This window comes from Chiloscyllium plagiosum, unplaced genomic scaffold (assembly GCF_037043375.1).
Source record: "Chiloscyllium plagiosum isolate Xiang-an unplaced genomic scaffold, Cpla_swu_hap1 HiC_scaffold_36, whole genome shotgun sequence".
NCBI lineage: Eukaryota > Metazoa > Chordata > Chondrichthyes > Orectolobiformes > Hemiscylliidae > Chiloscyllium > Chiloscyllium plagiosum.
This window is the reverse complement of record NW_028270174.1, coordinates 31,440,414-31,460,258: the sequence shown is the minus strand read 5'-3', so window position 1 is coordinate 31,460,258 and position 19,845 is coordinate 31,440,414. Positions and strand designations below refer to the sequence as shown.

The following is a 19,845-nucleotide window of genomic DNA, read 5'->3' as shown; positions in this document are numbered from 1 at the left end:
TGCAAAGCTTGTTTGTTTCATAAAAAAGAAGGAACAAAGTGGGAAACTGCATGTGATTGACACTCTGAGGTTGTAGCATTAGTCAGGTGCATGTTAACTGGGTTCACTTTAATATAGTATATGTGCTGAGCAAAGTAAAGCTTTGTGGCTTAAATTTTCCACTCACTGACCGACTGAATTATGATTTGCACTGGCCTACTTCCAAGTAACAGGTCTTCTGTGGAATAGAGCAGTCAGAGGAGTGGGGGAAAGTAAAACAATCCTATTTTCACAGTAGTCAGTTGTCATCATGTGAAATTTAATGGCCCAGTTGCTATCAAAAGGTAAATATGTAAATAAGTGCAAGATTAGGATGCCAGGCAAGTAGGGTATAGGGCAAATGGGTAGGGGTAGAGTTCTAAGGGGAGGGGGATGGGGATAGGGGCAGGTAAATGGGAGTCCTTTTTTGGTAGGTTGGATTGGAAAGGAAATATCAAATCTGGCAGGAACAAAGAGGTTGGTGATATCAGGTCCCGAGGAAGTGCAGAGCTGAGATGGGATCCAGTGGTGGGGGAAGGTAAAGATTGGGTCTATGAGCAGGGTGGAGGAAGTGGTGAGGGTGCGGTCAGGTCAGAGGCCTGACAGATCTGGCAGCAGGGTTGGGGGGATTCAGTGTGGGCATGAAAAACTGGGAGCACGGTGTTCCAGAGGTGGAGAAAGGGGGAATGGTGGGGTGCTCACATGGGGGTGGTGTCAGGTCTACCAGCTGGGGAATGGGGCTCAAGTCCAGCAGCAGCAGCAGAGGAGTCGGGTTCCAGCAATGAGGGGGTTTGCGACTGGTGCAGGTGAGGGGTTGAGGTGACAGGTCATGATCTAGTAGAGATGTAGTTCAGATATTAGACCTAGGCTGAGAGGCCAGCTAGGTATTTAATCAGAGTTGAGAAGGTGGTGCTGGAAAAGCACAGTAGGTCAAGCAGCATCCGAGGAACAGGAGAATCAACGTTTCGGGCATAAGCCCTTCATCATTCCTGATGAAGGGCTTATGCCCGAAACGTCAATTCACCTGTTCCTCAGATGCTGCCTGACCTGCTGCGCTTTTCCAGCAACACGTTTTTCAGCTCTGATCTCCAGCAACTGCAGTCCTCACTTTCTCCTAGTTTTTTTTCATAAAGTGAACTCTCGTTCACTGTTATGCAATTCTCATCCCCAACACTAGGTGTCACAGTGCGCAGAGGACTGGACTCCGCGTCGGCATCACATGGTCACTCAGCTCATGCGTTTTCTCGTGAAGAGCTTTGTGAAAGGCATTGTAAATGTTTGTGCTAGTGGACTTGGAAAAGCATTGTGAAAATATCCCTGCAGCCTGAGATCAAGAAACTGGGAGCAATCTGTTAATTTAAAAACTGAAAGAGTTGAAATAAGAGCGGAATTTCACTGGAATTGACGAACAGTAAAAAGGACAATGTTGAGAAACTGTTTGAAACTTGGTTTTGTTGCTTGTCTTAACAGCTTTTTTCTCTCTCTCTACTTCTTTGACAAATGTTTACAAGTTGAAGAATATTTGTAGACTCATGTGAATCTGTTTCAGTCACTAATCACTATGGTAACCAACTGCAAAAAAGCAAACACCACAGGCACTTGGATGCGGTCAGTCAGCTGCTCAGGGTGGTCCAAGTCAGGAAGCTCTGCACATAGTAGGTGTCACATTGTTACTTTTGGTGCATGTGTGCAGATGTCCTGAGGAGGTGAATAGGCTGTGCAGAAGAGATTCAGGGTTAGTCAGGGTCAGACGTCAGCAAGGATGAGAGCGAGTGGGGAAGGTCATAAAGTCATAGAGATGTACAGCATGGAAACAGACCCTTCGGTCCAACACGTCCACACCGACCAGATATCCCAACCCAATCTAGTCCCACCTGCCAGCACCCGGCCCATATCCCTCCAAACCCTTCCTATTCATATACCCTTCCAAATGCCTCTCGAATGTTGCAATCGTACCAGCCTCCACCACATCCTCTGGCAGCTCATTCCATATGCGTACCACCCTCTGCGTGGAAAAAGTTGCCCCTTAGGGATCTTTTATATCTTTCCCCTCTCACCCTAAACCTATGCCCTCTGATTCTGGACTCCCTGACCCCAGGGAAAAGACTTTGCCTATTTACCCTATCCATGCCCCTCATAATTTTGTAAACCTCTGTAAGGTCACCCCTCAGCCTCCGATGCTCCAGGGAAAACAGCCCCAGCCTGTTCAGCCTCTCCTTGTAGCTCAGATCCTCCAACCCTGGCAACATCCTTGTAAATCTTTTCTGAACCCCTTTCAAGTTTCACAACATCTTTCCGATAGGAAGGAGATCATAATTGCACGCAATATTCCAACAGTGGCTTAACCAATGTCCTGTACAGCTGCAAAATGATCTCCCAACTCCTGTACTCAATTCTCTGACCAATAAAAGAAAGCATACCAAAGGTCTTTTTCACTATCTTATCTACCTGCGACTCCACTTTCAAGGAGCTATGAACCTGCTCTCCAAGGTCTCTTTGTTCAGCAACACTCCCTAGGACCTTATCATTAAGTGTATAAGTCCTGCTAAGATTTGCTTTCCCAAAATGCAGCACCTCGCATTTATCTGAATTAAACTCCATCTGCCACTTCTCAGCCTATTGGCCCATCTGGTCCAGATCCTGTAGTAATCTGAGGTAACCCTCTTCGCTGTCGACGACACCTCCAATTTTAGTGTCATCCGTAAACTTACTAACTGTACCTCTTATGCTCACATCCAAATCATTTATGTAAATGACAAAAGTAGAGGGCCCAGTACCGATCCTTGTGGCACTCCACTGGTCACAGGCCTCCAGTCTGAAAAACAACCCTCCACCACCACCCTCTGTCTTCTACCTTTGAGCCAGTTCTGTATCCAAATGGCCAGTTCTCTCTGTATTCTATGAGCAGAGATAGAATGAGTGTAAGGTATCAATGAGAAGATGGTAGCACCTTCACTGGCAGACAGGAGAAGGTTATTGATCTTCATATATTCTGTGCATTCCTTTAGATGATTGAGACTGCATTGGCCTGGAAGGTTGGTATGGTCCCAGTAGAATGGCATCCTCTGTTAGCCTGGGAGAAAAGGACATCCTGCCTCTGCATCACCCCATCTCCATCAGCAGCATCTTCATGTCCATACCCACAAAGAGAAGTACTAATTTTCCATTGTCTGCCATGTCCAGGCCAATGTCAAGAACTATGCAGAGCAGCTCTGGACTGAAGCTCTTGTCTGAGTGCACAATACCTTTTCAAAGATGGTGCTGCACCACGGATGTTGATCAATTCTGGGATATCCAGAAAGTGGCGAGTTGTTTTGGAAATGGTACATGGTATGGTGGTATTAGAACATGATCGAGGGACACCAAAGGGTGAGGTAGGTAATAAATCAGGTGGGTTTTGTAAAACAAGGTGAAAGTCAACACATGTAGTTTCCAAACTTTTCACGCTTCAGAAACAAATATCTGGTCACTAGAAAATCTGGTTCAATTATTGTACCTAGCACTGTATGAATTCTGATGAGTCAGACTAAAAACTGGCTGGTAATAATACAATGAATCACATGCTTTCAAGTCTTGATAGACTGTAGTTTAACAAACGTTTAAAATGCAATGAAGTGTTGATTGATAGCCAGGCTGCAGCTGCTACCTTAATGGACTGAGTTTATGCTTGAGTCACTGAAGAGCCAAATTCTACATCTATTAAATTCCTAGACATAAACGCAATTCTTAGTCCACCAACTCGATGGGTGACAATAGTGTGACACCTACAGATAAAGATGCAGTCTATCAATATTTACAATTTCAATTCACATATGAATAATTCAAATTTAAAGCAAGTTATCTTTTGACTAATTGCACTGATTGGTGCTGTGTTGCAACAATGACTGCCTTTAGCAAAAGGAGATCAAAGTGTGAAAGGTTGCCAACTGACAACTTAAATTATTTACATTATCAATTAAACACGGTTCCTTGAGATTTTCCAAAGGAGATATCTTCAGAGGGATAACTTCCCCATCACACTCTCTCCTATCCCTTTGTCTGCAGCTGATATGGAAGTGGCGGATCCAATTTAATAATGACCCCTGATTCGATAGTAGTGACGTTTAGACATAAGCTTTTGATGAGTAACTTTGTCGAAAGCTTTTGATAAATCTAATATTGTCATGTCCATACTTTAATTTCTATCAAGACTTGAATCTAAGTCATTAGAAGTCTGGAAAAGCTATATTTTGGTTGACTTTTTTGACCGAAACCCATGTTTACTGCCCACCAGAAAACTGAGTTTCAAAGTGATTCATGATATGTAAATGAACAATATGATGCATTCATATCAAAAACAACATTATATTTAATCAGGTGGAGAGATAAGTCTATAAAACCACGCCATCTTGGAACATATTAAGCTCTGGGTTTTTTGAAATATATGAAACTATTGGTGGCTTTCACCCCGCCAAAAACAAAAAGGATTTTCTCCTTTCTAAATTAGCCACATTTTATTATACATAAACAAGTACGTTGCAACTTCAAAAACCATCATTTATTCAGTATGTAATGATGTATAACTAATGCAATATTCCATGAATGGCTTACAGTAGGATGAACAAAATTTACCACATAGAATTAGCAATCTGCATGATTTTGAATGCTATTTAAAACAACAGCAGTTTTTTCCAATATTCACCATGTAAGTAACATTCATATCAAGGAGTAACATTAGGAATGAATCACAACATTCTCATGAATATTAACAGATAAAGATCATTCAATTACTCACTGCTCACCTTTAAGTACAAGTGTAAATCTTGTGGCCCCATCATAGATTCTAATTTTGCAAGAAAATAAACTAGAATCACTTATGTTTCTTCTGCACCCCACACCCCCCATTCCAAAAGAAATACCTGTACCTGCTTCCAAACTAATAGAATGTGAGTATTTTGTCATCATATTGTGCCATGCTTCATCCACAGTGAAAGGCGAGTGTCATTTCTGATCTAATCCACCCATTATTTTATACTTTTTTTTTAACCTTATTTACCCATGGGCTAAAGGATTTTGGTTAATTGTTGTACTTTCCCTCTTGGGCTCAAATGTAATCATAGTTAAACAATTAAAACTTTGCAAGGACTGCAGTTAAGTGCAGTTACAATAAACCTCTTACAGCTATACTTTGATACCATTTTTGCATTATTTATTTTCTCTCCAGTGTTATTCATCAATGTGCTCCCATAGCACAGACAATAAAAGGATACCACAACACATGTTCGTGATAAGAGTTTTGAGAGCAGGTTGGACCAGGATTCCAGATGCAAAGAACAGGAGAGATTTGGGACTGCAAGTGTTTAAACTGCTGGGTTTTCACTGCGTTTTTGATCAAGAATCAGACCTCAAGATTGGTTAGTTAAGTTAATTAGATCTAAAGGAGACTTGCCGCTGTTAACATTCAGTCTGAGCTCCACTTCCATGGATGATTAGCATCACATTGTTAATATTTAATTCTCAACTTCATTTTTAATTTCCAAAATGACCGTTTAAACTCTGTTACAGTGTCCCGCTAAGGCCTAGCATCCTTTAACATAGATTTAATTCGGCTTAGTTGACTTCGTGATTTTAAATGGTTTGCAAGAACTTCAGTATGGGAACCATTGCTGCCTCTAAGTTCACAACCCTGAAATCTCATCACACATCACTATGGACGGGAGTGGCTTCCATGTCCCTTAGGGTTTGGGAAGCCCTGGTCCATTACCTTCCACATTTAGATCCTGATGAAGGGGCTTTTGCCTGAAACATCGATTTTCCTGCTCCTCGGATGCTGCCTGACCTACTGTGCTTATCCAGCACCACTCTAATCTTGATTTAGATCACTGTTCAAGATGCTTTTTCCAAGGTCTGGTTTGGATTTTTGCTGTCCATTTATACATTTATTTTACTGCAGCTTTAAATTTCTCTTGGTTAGAACGAAATTAAAAATTATCTAGATATAAATATCATATTTACAAGTTACCAATGTCTGACCACCATTTAGAGAAACTGCATTTTCTGTTTGATAAGCCATCTTTATTTCTATGCATCTAGAAATCAACTAACTCAAATTATTCAAGAAGTATCAATTTCAGTCAACAAATTGTTTTGAAGAAAAGGATAATCTACAAAGTATTTTGTGATAGACAGTGATAGCCAGCACTCAAAATTTCAATACAAACAGGCCACATCCCAACCATTACACATTTTTATATATCCTTCATGTCAGCCGTAGTTCTAACCTCATGCGCTTTCACTGTTCCTATATCCTCCTTACCATAAATCATATACCTGTTTTGATTGTAATGAGGTCAGCCAAGTGGACATCATAGAATGTGAGTTCCTGATTAGGTCTATTAATCTGGTTCAATCAGTGAGCCCTGGCTGACAGATATAAATATGAGTGTTAAAAGAGGAGAGGAGACTGATTCTGTTGGTGTCTCTTCCCACTAAAGAGGGGTTTATTTTGAAGTTTTTGTTTCTTCTTTTTTATTATTGCGATTGTTTGTTTTATGGCTTTTCTTTCTTTTTTGCTTATTTGAAGCTGTGCTCAGCTGCACAGGCAGCTAAAGAAAGAAAAAGAAAAATAATAAAGAGGAGTGTCAAAGGTTCTGCACACTTTGAGAGTTGGTTCTGAGAAAGCCAATGTCAAATACTATGCACGTGTAAATAAAGGGTGACTTGGTGACAGGGGATACCCGTCTCTGTGGAGTTATTTCAATACTCAACCTATTCTTACATATTAATGCAAAGTTAAAAGTGACAACATCAGGCTATAGTCCAACTGCTTTATTTGGAAGTACTAGCTTTCAGAGCGCTGCCTCTTCATCCGGTAACTCGTAGGGCAGGATTATAAGACACTGAGTTTATAGCAAAAGATCAGTGTCATGCAATTAAAACAATATATTGAACAAACCTGTACAGCTCTAAAAGCTAGTACTTCCAAATAAACCTGTTGGACTATAACCTGGTGTTGTGTGATTTTTAACTTTGTCCACCTCAGGCCAACACTGGCACCTCCACATCATATTAATGCAAGTAAACACTGTCCTTAAATGTGATTCTATCATAGCCTTATTATTTCTGTCACAGAAAGATTCAGAAAAGGATTTCCTGTCTCTCAGGTGATGAATAATGCTAAGCATGATGACTTAAATCAGACAAGTATCCAAAAATCAGATTTTCACCACCAAGTTAAACTTTCACAAGTAAACACTCATATGATGACTTTCTCACTATCAGGTGGTGAAAAGTCTATATACATGTATATGCATCTCATTAATACCCTAAAAACTTGAATTAACTTCTCCTTCCCAAATAACTTCCACCCAATTGAGATATAAATTCGACTGCGGAAACCAAGCATATGGTCCTCCAACATCAGCCAGGTGAGTATGTAGCTTTCACTTCCTCTAATAATATCTTTGCAATATTTCTTCTCTTTACTTCTGTTAGAAAAATGACAACTGCACTAGATGCCACCATGTCTTCAAATGTACTACATGTCCCTGGACTCTCACTGCACCCAATAGGTTAATAACAATGCATTAGCCAAGACTTCTCAGGTAGTACTTTAGCACAGAAGGAAAGGCAGGAAAATATTGGTGTAGAACATAGTGAAGAGTTAATCTGAAAGGGGAATATGTGTTGAAGTGTGATATGGTGCGGATGTGATGCATATGCCAACAGTTTATGTGGTGAACACAGCATACATGCTTGAAGAGTATGGTGATATGAGAAAGAAAGAGAATGCTCAATAAGGCGAGGGCAGATTCCAGTCAGTCAGGGGCCAGTCCTTGAGCTGGGACATTCCTAGTCCAGGACGTAGACACAGTCAGGCAGCTGGTCCACTGTAAGTCCAGGGAGTCATGCAGTTATAATCTGGTGACAGTCTCTGCAGTCAGGAAAATTCAGTCTGTGCTTTGCTGGGATCGCCTTGCAAATTCAGCCTGGACCGTTCTCTATTTTATCCTTTCTTTACAAAGAATCTCAATACAGTGCAGTGTATGGAAGCAGGCCTTCCACTCTGAATATGTCCCCACCCCATAACCTCCACTTTGTTCTCAGTCACCCATCCAAACCATAGAAAGGTTATGGTGTAAAACAAGACCATTCAGCCCATCGATTCTGCACCATCAGAATAAACTAGCTTTTTAAAATTCATTCCAGGATGAAAACATCGCTGGCAATCCAGCATTTATTGCCATCCCTAATTGCCCAGATGGCAATTAAGAGTCTATCACATTGCTGTGCATCTGGAGTCACATGTAGGCCAGACCAGGTAAGCAGTTCCTTTCCCTAAAAGATATTAGTGAACCAGTTTGGTTTTTATGACAATCAACAATGTATTCATGGTCATCATTAGAATCTTAATTAAAGATTTTTATGTAATTCAAATGGTGGGATTTGAACCTGGGTTCCCAGAACATTACCTGGGTCTCTAAATTGTTGATTGATAATACCACTAGGGCATTGCATACCCATTGCTGCCCACTCTAATCCCACTTTCCAGCACCTTGTTCAGGTTGCAGTACTTCAAGGGCAGATCCAGGTTTCTTTCAAATGTGTTGAGGATTTCTACTTCAACCATCAAACTGCAGGATTACTAGTCTCTGACATGCTCGTGAACCAACAGTATTTATTTGGCTAGTCCAGTTCAGTTTCTGGTCAATGGTAATTCTAGGATGTTGACAATGGGGGACCCAGTTACAATCATGCCATTGGATATGGGGTAATTGTTAGATTCTGTCATTGCCTGGCAGTTGTGTAGCATGAACATTACTTGCCACTTCACAAGTCAAACCTGGATATTGTCAATATGTTACTACATTTGAACACAACTGCTTCAGTATCTCACCAGTTGCAAATGCCACAAAATATTTTCCAATCATCGACAACATTCTTACTCTTCACCTTATGATGGAGGGAAGATCATTGATGAAGCAACTGGAGATGGCTGAGCTTAGGACATTATCAGGTAAGGGCCTTTTGTGGCATGTGGTAGTGTCCCTATCTCTAAGCCAGAAGACTTGGCTTCAAGTTTCATCTGCCCTAGAGATGTGCCATAACATCTCTTTCACAGCCATCACACTGCGCCCTTACCCCCCCCCCCCCACAACCTCTTTATTTAGATTCTCAGCATTATCCCTCTCCCTTATGGAGTCAGAGGCAAAGTACAGTCAGCTCTGCTACAATAAGTCTTTTGTTAACACGAATTGGCTGTAACGCGATTGGTGAATTGGGAATGCTGTTTCTAAAACACAAACTTGTAAAACGTATGTTCGCTATAATGCAATTGGATTGCCAACACTAAGTTGTATCTGTTTTGTGCAATTTTTATATAGCGAAGGTTCGCACAGAAACAGAACTATTGTGTTATAGAAGAAATGACTGTAATCATAAGTAGTCAAAACAACCATCCTGGTAGGCAGTGCTGGTTAATTGCTCCGTAATTTGCAGTGGGTATACAAAAAAACAGCTGTGTTCTCAGTGGGCACCATGGGAACTGGGGAATGTTATCTGCCCCTCCAACACCACTCTGAATTTTGTCCGTCTTGTTTAAGCCACCTTTTTGGTTTCTGCTATTGTTATATTATGTCTGGCAGATATTGCTTGTCAATTGTTACGTATCAGTTGTTTTAATGAGTTAATTTGGATGTAGGTTTTCCAAAAAAATGGGCTGTGTGTGGTGCAGTGATAGTATCCCTTCCTCTGAGCCATGAGGTCTGGGTTCAATTCCAGAAATGTGTCATAGCAGGTTTATCAAAAATATAACATTCAATACCTTTAGAGATGGAGGCATTCAGAGGATAGGGTGCTTCATTTCCTATTCCAATTCCATTTTGATTTAGACCCCTTTCCCTCATCTTTGATGTGCTTTGCATGTAAATTATTCAATTGGAAACATGGGCAATTTACTGGGGAGGGTTAATAGATTAAAAAAAAACAGTAATTTGGTGATATGTCAAAAAAAGTTCAGTTGTGTGTAAGAGTCTTTCTGGATACAAAAGAAAACAAAGAAAAGAGCTATGTTTTCAGGGCTCTTGTAGCACAGTGGTTGTGGCCCCACCATGAGCTAGAAGGCCCAGTGTTCAAGTCCCACCTACTCCAGAGATCGGTCACAATATATCTGAACAGGTTGATGAATTTTTTTTTAAAACTGGGTTTGGGCAGTACTTGTATTTTTTTTCTTTCTCTATACCCAGAAGCGTGACCACACGCAATTCCGCAACTTTCCCACCACCAAAATCACCATGACTCTTTTCTCATTTTCCTTTCTAAACACTAACTACTATGAGTAAAACACCTGTGTAGCCAATTAGATATTTTAAAGCAAAGCTCACAATGGATAATATGAACAATCAAAGGTGAGGGGACAAGGAGAATGGGAAGGGGCCAAATCAAAATGAAATTGGAGGGGGAAATAAAGCAATACTGCCCATCTCTCTCTCTAAAGACATCGAGAGCATTGAGGGCAGTGCTTGTAATGTGTTAATTAAGTGATAAAATGAATGATTTAGTGGTGAGTTTAAAACTAAAAAAAAAGTCTTGTTAACGTTTGATAATATGTCAACTGGTTAATTCATTAAATGGGTGGTAAGTATTTTAGATATTTTTAAACCAACTTGTTCAGGTGCATTAATGACATTTCTGAAGCAAGTGAGATTTATACATAGACCATGTAATCCAGAGATGGGGGGTACTACCACTGTTTTAAACTTTTTAAAAAGCTGGGGTTTTTACATTGGGTGAATTAGCAAATTGATGGTAGGTCTTAAAATAAAAAAAGGAGCTGTGTTCTCATGACAATCTTGTGCCACAGTGGTTGTGTCCCTACCAGTGGGCCAGAATGTCTGGATTTAAGTCCCACCGGTTCTGGAGGTGTTTTATAACATGTCTGAGCAGGTTGATTGAAATACCTAAAAAAAAGCTGAATTCTTGTGAGGATTTTGTGCCATGGCAGTCATGTCCATCCCTCTGAACCAGGAGATACGGGTTCAAGTCCCACTTGCTCCAGAACACTATTTCTGAACAGGTTGATTAGAAAATATCTCCCAAGAACTTCTAGATAGGTTAGCTATTTAGCCTGGCCTGAGGAATCCTGGCCAATGAACTGGCAGGAGCTGGATGCATAAGTCTCCACATGCCTAGGGTGCTGTGCTGGACTGCTTAAACTGCTATCTCACACAGCTGGAGCACCAGTCATAAACCGGCTGGTGGCCTTAATGCTGTGATACTGGCTGGTTCCTTTGACTCCTCCTCTTGACTTTGTCAGTAAAATCCAGAAGATGGTGATCAAGATGAACTGTGTCACCACAGAGGTTCAGAATACCCCCCCCCATTGAGAGCAGTGAGCCACCAGCATGCCTCTGTAACCAGGTGGCGACTTTCCACCTTCATACCTTGCAGCAGCAATACCTTTACAATCGAGCCTCCTCCCAAAGGTGTGACCTGGCAATGCATTTCAGCCACTGGATCAGTGACATGCAACTCCTATTCATAGACTGTGAGCATCTTCAGGTCTCCCTCAGACGCTGCCAGGATCTGATTAACGTCTAGAATGTGGTCGGTCGGCTCATGCCAGGTCTTCCCACCATCAGAAGTGGCGGTTGTTAGACAGCTTCTGCTCAGAAATCTGCACCTGCACCATCAAAGGTTCTGTGGTTGGCGCAGGGGAGTGCTATGGACCTTGGTGCGGGCAGGGAGGGTGTTACCAGAGTCAGGGTCGTGCTGGGTGGCAAAGGCCTGGGCTGAATGTTGCCGCAGGAATTTACAAACAAGGCAGTGTTGGACATCCAGCTCATGGCCAATGCTATCTATTGATCAAAAACAGCAGTGCTCGAAGGGAGGCCATTCTAATGTGCAGTAGGGTCTGGTCTGCATGTATGCCTTCTCAGACAGAATTTCGCATCAGCCCTGGGGCTCCAAAGTGCCCCTCAGATTTCATGGCCCACAACCTGAGCCATGTCATTGTAATGCTCTCTGTGTCCTTCTGTCTGGTGTGAGGGAGTTTCCTATATGGCTGCTGCTGTATACCATTCATTTCTTCTGCTTTATTCACAGCCTGGACACACCGTGGTGTGGATCCTCAGTGGAAGGCTCTCTACACGCGAGTCCTCCTGCTTTACAATAGGGACCTGGGGTGGAGAGTGTTGCATACAGCAGTCCTGTGCAATTGCTGACTGCAGTGGTTCACAGCCCATTTATTTATTTTACAGTGCTGTGGAGTCAGTGAACTATATATTTATTGGTTGTGAGCGATTACATCCTCTCTGATTATTTATTTTAAAATGTTTTTAGATGGCACTTCAGCCTCACACTCCTGGTCTTTGGCCCTGTTCAGAGAGGAGCAATCAAGTCAAAGAATCTCCTAGTGGGCCTGGCCAGTGTGACGATCCACAGGTCAAGACAGCTGGCAATGGACGGGGGGTCATAGTCCCCGGCTGCCTTCCATTCTTCCACAACTATGTTCATATCAAAGTTAAAAATCACACAACACCCGGTTATAGTCCAACAGGTTTAATTAGAAGCACTAGCTTTATAGAAATTCTGTGTCTTACAATTACCTGATGAAGGAGCAGTGCTCCGAAAGCTAGTGCTTCCAATTAAACCTGTTGGACTATAACCTGGTGTTGTGTGATTTTTAACTTTGTACACCCCAGTCCAACACCGGCATCTCCAAACCATGTTTATATCAAGTATCCTTGGTGAGGCGGCAAGTGGTGTCCAATAATACCCTTGAAACTTTCAGAGACAGTTAGGCACAGTGGAAGTTGGAGATCATAATTACACCCTCCAACTCTATCTTAATTTAGTTCCCTCCTCTTTCCTTACCTTTTTTTTAAAAAATGGTTATACTCACTCTAGTGAGTAAAGTTTGATTATCATTTGCTTAATTTGTAACAAGGGCAATTTGGTGGTAGTCAAAAAAGACATTTAGAGGTCTGTAATAGCATCACTGGACAGAAAAATAAAAATATAAATAGATAAATAAGCACTTGGTTCTCATAAGCATCTTGTGCCACATATGGGTCATAAGATGTCCAAACATGCTGTTTAAATAAAAGAGCTGGGAACCCATTCCCCATGGGTGTTGGCTTCTAATAAAGTCTGTTCTAGTCAGGAAAAGGTTCAAAACTGATGTTTCTGCTCAACTGTACGTTTCTTAAAAAGAAACTGGAAAAACTATTCTGCCACAAAATAATGTGCTTCATCAAACTTGTCATGTAAACTTAGAGGGAGAGCTTGAAGGTTTTGTTATGCAGCAGATTGTCTGTCACTGATATGCAATTTTTATAAATTACAGTCTTTAGCACTTTTCTTCCACCCATCCACTAATAAGGCCAGCATTTACTTCCTATCTCTAATTGCATTTGAGAAGATGATTAGTCACTTACTTGGCTATAATTAAATGCTTGCTAAGCTACTTCGAAGGCAGTTAAAAAAGAACCACACTGCTGTGGGTTTTGAGCCACATCTATGCCAGACTGAGGATAAACAGCCAAATTCCTTTGCTGAAGAAGGTCTATAAACCTGAGAAGTTTTTACAACAATCTAGTAGTTTCATAGTCAGCATTACGATGCTGGCATTTTATTCCAGATTTTCTTCAATTTAATTTGATTTCCTCAGCTGCCATTTAAGTCATATCCTGCATTACTACTGTGGGTTTCTGGATTTGTCCAGTAACGTAGCCACTATCTTGTGATAATGGAATCCATGTTGTATTTTCTATCTTCGTCTTGCACAGCTATCTATTGTCGGCTGTCAAATTCCTACTCCAAAAAGCAATGCCATGTTTCTTCTTGAATACTGAAACTTAAGTTCCCCTTGACACAATCATTTTGATTTACGAGGACATGCAGAATGTGTTTCTTTAGCAATACAACTAGCTGCCATTGAGTGGGAAGCAGACACTAAGGGTAATTCCAGGATAAGGAGATGTTGCCTTCTTTATTTGGAAGAATTCACTAGAGAATTTTAATCATTTTTGTTACGTATTGAGCTCAGATTTTGGCATGTTAGGATTTTAATTTTCTCAAGACACGCTGCTTTTGGGACTTTCTGCAAACAGAGTACATTTAATTTCACTCACCATCTCCATGAGTTCTTTGTTTTGGCAGTGCTGGGTCAGGAGAATAGGGAAGTCCACATAGCAACTTTTCCTGTCTTTAATTTGGCAGGCATTCAACAAGAAATTCTATTCTGCAACTTTCTATTACCCAGAGTAAATTCTAAAATAGATATCATTCGACTTAAGCACTTTAAAAAGTTAATAAAAATACTTCAGTTTTTAGCTCCTGGATTTTATGCCCTGTCAAACAGGGCTTGCTAGTGTAATACTGCAAGTGGGAAGTGTTGAATTACAGTGCTTCTATTGCTATGAGGGTGGATGAACTCGGGATGCAGGTTATGGTAAGCACATCAGTGCAATTTCATGCTTGTGTTGTTACAGAAAATGCCAGTACAAGACATCAAGTAAGCTTGTAAAGAAAGGTTTGGAAATATGCGGATTATGGAGATGTTGATGTCTGCCCTGTATTAATATCAAAGAGTTTGATTTTTGAGTGAATTCAATTTAACAGCCCATAAAACCCAGAACTAGATATTACATGGTATTTTTCTATACTTTAAGGCACTTTAGCTGAATAATATCACATTATATTTTGGATCTCCCCTCAAGTAAAGCAAAGAGAATAAGTTGCTGAATAGGTTTTTCATTGGCCCCTGAACTACCACCAAATTAAAAGCAAAATTACAATATGAAATTCCTCCCCTTCAGCCCTCAAACAACAGGAATGAGCAGAGATAGACAAGCGTCGAAAGGGGTTAAAATATGTATTCTGATATGTTTGCTGAAAGCAATTATACAGCATACTTGGGGTAATTTAAGACTATAATATTCACATGCCAAAACCTGAAGAATTATGAAAATTGTTAAAATGTTACATTTGCTTCTTCCATGTGCAATCATAGACACAGCCACTAAAAAGAATTATAGAATTGGTACAGTTTAGGAAGAGGCAACATAGCCCATGCTGTCTGCACCAGCTCTCCAAATGAGTATCTCAAATACTCCTCATTTCTCTTATAACTTTACTCATTGTTTCTTATCAAATCACAGCCCAATTCTCCTATGAATGCTTCAATCGAATCTGACTCGACTAGTCAGGCAGTATGTTCCATACTGTAATCATTCACTGTGTGAAGAATTCTTCCCCTCCCTAATCACACTTTTTTCCCCCACTTAATTACTTAAAATCTGTACCCACTTGTCCTCAGTTCTCTCATGAGTGGAAAGATTTTATGCCTACATAGAGTCATAGAGATGTACAGCATGGACACAGACCCTTCAGTACAACCCGTCCATGCCGACCAAATATCCCAACCCAATCTAGTCTCACCTGCCAACACCTGGCCCATATCCCTCCAAACCCTTCCTATTCATATACCCATCCAAATGCCTCTTAAATGTTGCAATTGTACCAGCCTCCACCACTTCCTCTGGCAGCTCATTCCATACACGTACCACCCTCTGTGTGAAAAAGTTGCCCCTTAGGTCTCTTTTATATCTTTCCCCTCTCACCCTAAACCTATGCCCTCTAATTCTGGACTCCCCGACCCCAGGGAAAAAACTTTGCCTATTAACCCTATCCATGCCCCTCATAATTTTGTAAACCTCTATAAGGTCACCCCCCAGCCTCCAGGGAAAACAGCTCCAGCCTGTACAGCCTCTCCCTATAACACAAATCCTCCAACCCTGGCAACATCCTTGTAAATCTTTTCTGAACCGTTTCACAACATCTTTCCGATAGGAAAGAGACCAGATACTGAAGAATTTTAAATCTCTTTTTTTAAAACAATCAGATCTCCTTTCAGCCTTCACTTCTCCAGCGAAAACAATCCCAGTTTCTACAAAAAAACCAATAGAATTGTGAATGTTTGAAATTAGGAACAACAGAAGTTTCTGTTTTTGTTCCCAGTTTCTTAAACCCATCGTCATAGTTCCTCGTCCCTGGAAACATTCTATTAATTCCCTTTTGTACGTTCTCCAATGCGTTCTGATTCCTTCCAAAAGGCAGCCTCATGTGCAAACATACTAACTATGCCTTCTATGTTCACATCTAAATCACTTATAAAAATAATGAAAAGAAGTGGACCCAGCACTGATCCTTGTGGCACATAGATCTCCAGTCTGAGAAGGATCCCTCTTCCACCACCCTTTAATCATACCTTCAATTTTGTATCCAATTGGCTAATTCACCCTGTATCCCATTTGACCTAACCTTACCAACCAGTCTAACACATGGAACCCACATTGTCACTGGCCCTTTTATTCCATGACCTAAAACTGTGGTCCCATATCTGTTGTGTAGGAGAGAAATGAAGAGGCATGCTCCCTAATATTATAATTACCCTCAGCATGGTGTTCCTATGGCAGCCAGTCTCACCACTGGAGAAACATGCAATGCATTTATTTTAAAAACATTATTTTAAAAAACAAAATAATTGTTTGAAGGGGAGAGAGACTAAGCTTCACATCAAGTCTTGCTAAAGGCTAGATACTTCCTAAAGAACTTTTTTTCCAGAGAGGGCATAACTGGAACTGATGAAACTTGAACCAGGCCTCTTCGCTGAGAGGTAGGGACACTGCCACTACAGACGATGTTAGTGTGGGAACTCTTGCACCAACTGAAACCTTAACACAAGCTAATTCAGAATTTGGAAAGCGTGCAGCGTTTAAAGTTGACTGGCTTCAGCGCTTGGTGTTTTTGAATCTGTAGTCTGTACTGTTTGTCCTGTTCGGGTCCAAACTCTGCTGGTTTAAAGTGGTCCGGAGTCCTTGTGGGATGAGTTGGTTACGGAGGCAGGCACTGAGGAAGCAAACGTGGCTGCGGTAGCGAGTTTGTTTCAGGACATGGTTGAAGAGCTTCAGGGCAGAGGAAATGACCTGGGAGTCGCAGTGGGAGAGGGACTCGTTGTAAAGGTGCGCGCCAGAAAATAACAAGTGACCACAGTTGTCACTTGACCCTATCCCTCACCAACTCCAGAGAACAGCGATCAGCCGCTGCCGAGTGCTCCAGGGAGGTGTATATATAACACACGGTACAGGCTCACAAAAATCAGCTCAATAACTCAATCAGGGAGGCGCGCGCTTGACATTTTGTTTTCATATCGTGCCTTTTCGAACAAAAAAAGGCGTTAACTGGAAAACAAAACAAAATACTCCCCCTCCCCCCCCCCCAGCCAAGAGGCACCGAGTTACCTGTGTGAATAGAGCGAACTGCATAAGCGACAGCCTGGTGAAAGTTAAGGCGAAGATGCACACAAGTGGGTTCATCCGCCCGTTTTACACCCTCTTCACGCCAGGGATTTCAATGACCGCAGGCCGGCGATCATGATCTCGGCGGCTGTCTGACTCAGGATAGTGTCTTCAGCAACGGAGGTAAAGTTGCTATCTCTCTCTCTCTCTCTCTCTCACGGAATAGAGAGAAGCACTAATTCCAAATAAGCCCAGCTCGGAGGCACACCCGGTGGATTGGGGCTGGAGGCAGCCGATGTGTTCAGCAGCTGTCTGTCTGTCTGTCTGTTTGTTTGTGTCTGCCTGCCCCGGCTCGCACACTTGTGAAAGAGAAAGTTCAAATTGCAAACCAAAGTCGAGGAAGCCCGAAATATCACGTATCGCGACCAGACGCAACAAACAGTGTGCGTGCCTGTTTCCACCGGTTCCTTCCTCACTCACATCGCTGACAGGGAGAAAGTGAGGGCTGCAGATCAGAGTCCACAGTGTAGGGCTGGGAAAGCACAGCAGGGCAGGCAGCATCCGAGGAGCAGGAGAATCGACGTTTCAGGCATAAGCCCTTCATCAGAAAAGAGGCTTGTGGGTCTGGGTTGAGGGATAAATGGGAGGGGAGGGGGGTGTTGGGAGGAAGGTAGCTGGGAAAGCTATAGGTAGATGAAGGTGAGGGAGAAGGTGGCAGGTTCAGAGGGGGGAGTGATGGTCGGGTCCGGAGGGTGGTGCCGAGTTGGAGGCTGGGGTAATGGGGCAGTGTGGGAGGAGAAATGAGGAAGCTGTTGAAATCCACATTCATCCCCTGTGGTTGCAGGGTCTCAAGGCAGAATATGAGGGGTTCCTCCTCCAGGCATCAGGTAGTAACGATTTGATGGTGGAGGAGGCCCAGGACCTGCAAGTCCTTGACAGAGTGTGAGGGGCAGTTGAAGCGTTCAGCCATAGGGCGGTGGGGTTGGTGGATGTGGGTGTTCCAGAGTTGTTCTCTGAAACAATTCGCAAGAAGGCATTCTGTTTCCCTGATGTGGAAGTGAGCTGAAAATGTGTTGCTGGAAAAGCGCAGCAGGTCAGGCAGCATCCAGGGAACAGGAGAATCGACGTTTCGGCCATAAGCCCTTCTTCAGGAATGAACTCAGGAAGTGACCACACCAAGTGCAATGGATGCAGTAGATGACATTGGTAGAGGTACAGGTGAATTTCTGACGGATGTGGAAGGATCCCTTGGGGCCTTGGACGGAGGTGAGGGAAATGGTGTGGGCACAGGTTTTGCACTTCCTGCAGTGGCAGGAAAAGATGCCAGGAGTGGCATGTGGGCTGGTGGGGGGGTGTGGACCTGACCAGGGAGTTGCAGAGGGAATGGTATTTTCGGAACGCTAATAGGGGTGAGAAGGGAAATATGTTTCTGGTGGTGAGATCCGTTTGGAGGTGGCGAAAGTGGCGGAGGATGGTGTGCTATATGTGGAGGTTGGTGGGGTGGAAGGTGAGGACCAAGGGGGTTATGTGCTGTTGCATTGGGAGGGGTGGGGTTCAAGGGTGGTGGTGCGTGAAGTGGAGGAGATGTGCTAGAGGGCACCATCAACCACCATGGGAAGGGAAGTTGCGATCATGGAAGAAAGAGGCCATCTGGGACTTTCTGAGGTGGAATTGGTCATCCTGGGTACAGATGCGGCAGAGGTGGATTTTTGTGATAGAGGGAAGGTGATTGAAGAAACTGAAGGTGTTTGGGCCAAGGACACTCCCCTTGGGAACTCCTGCAGCGATGTCCTAGGGCTGCAATTGTTGACATCCAGAAATTATAGTCATCTTATTTTGTGCTTGGTATAGAACATACAACATTACAGCCCAGTACATGCCCTTCAGCCATCTGTTGCACTGACCCATGGAACCAATCTGAAGCCTATCTATCCTACACTATTCCATTTTCATCCATATGTTTATCCAATGATCATTTAAATGCCCTTAAAGCTGGCGAGTCTACTACTGTTGTAGGCAGGGCATTCTGCACCCTTATTTCTCTCTGACTAAACAACCTACCTCTGACATATGTCCTATATCTATCGCCCCTCACTTTAAAGCTATGTCCCCTCGTGCTAGCCACCACCATCTGAGGATAATGGCTCTCACTATCCACGCTATCTAATCCTCTGATCATCTTGTATGTCTCAATTAAGTCATCTCTTAACCTTTTTCTCTCTAACGAAAACAGTCTCAAGTCCCTCAGCCTTTACTCATAAGACCTTCCCTGCATACCCGACAACATCCGCGTAAATCTCCTCTGCACCATTTCTAATGCTTCCATATCCTTCCTATAATGCGGTGACCAGAATAATATGCAATACTCCAATTGCCGCCACACTGGAGTTTTGTACAGCTGCAACATGAACTCATGGCTCCGAAACTCACTCCCTTTACCATTTAAAAGCTAACACACCGTACACCTTCTTAACAACTCTATCATTCCTGAAGAAGGGCCTGTGCCCGAAACGTCGAATCTCCTGTTCCCTGGATGCTGCCTGACCTG

The 19,845-nt window shown here is 42.5% G+C and overlaps 1 protein-coding gene across 6 annotated transcripts in view; it reads right to left on the bottom strand.

Moving 5' to 3' along the window:
* LOC122539382 (interleukin-15-like) overlaps nucleotides 1–17,742 on the bottom strand; it is a 97,050-nt gene extending 79,308 nt beyond the window's left edge. For 5 of the 6 annotated variants that reach the window (XR_006309060.2, XM_043674163.2, XM_043674165.2 and 2 more), the window contains exon 1: nucleotides 17,301–17,735. Coding sequence is in view for 5 of the 6 variants with exons in the window: in XM_043674163.2 (XP_043530098.1) it covers nucleotides 17,301–17,375 (75 nt within the window). In the remaining variant the exon portion in view is untranslated. Of the gene's footprint in view, nucleotides 1–17,300 lie in introns of all 6 variants that reach the window. The other variant, XM_087980069.1, reaches the window with a different exon arrangement.
* Nucleotides 17,743–19,845: the final 2,103 nt, after the last annotated feature.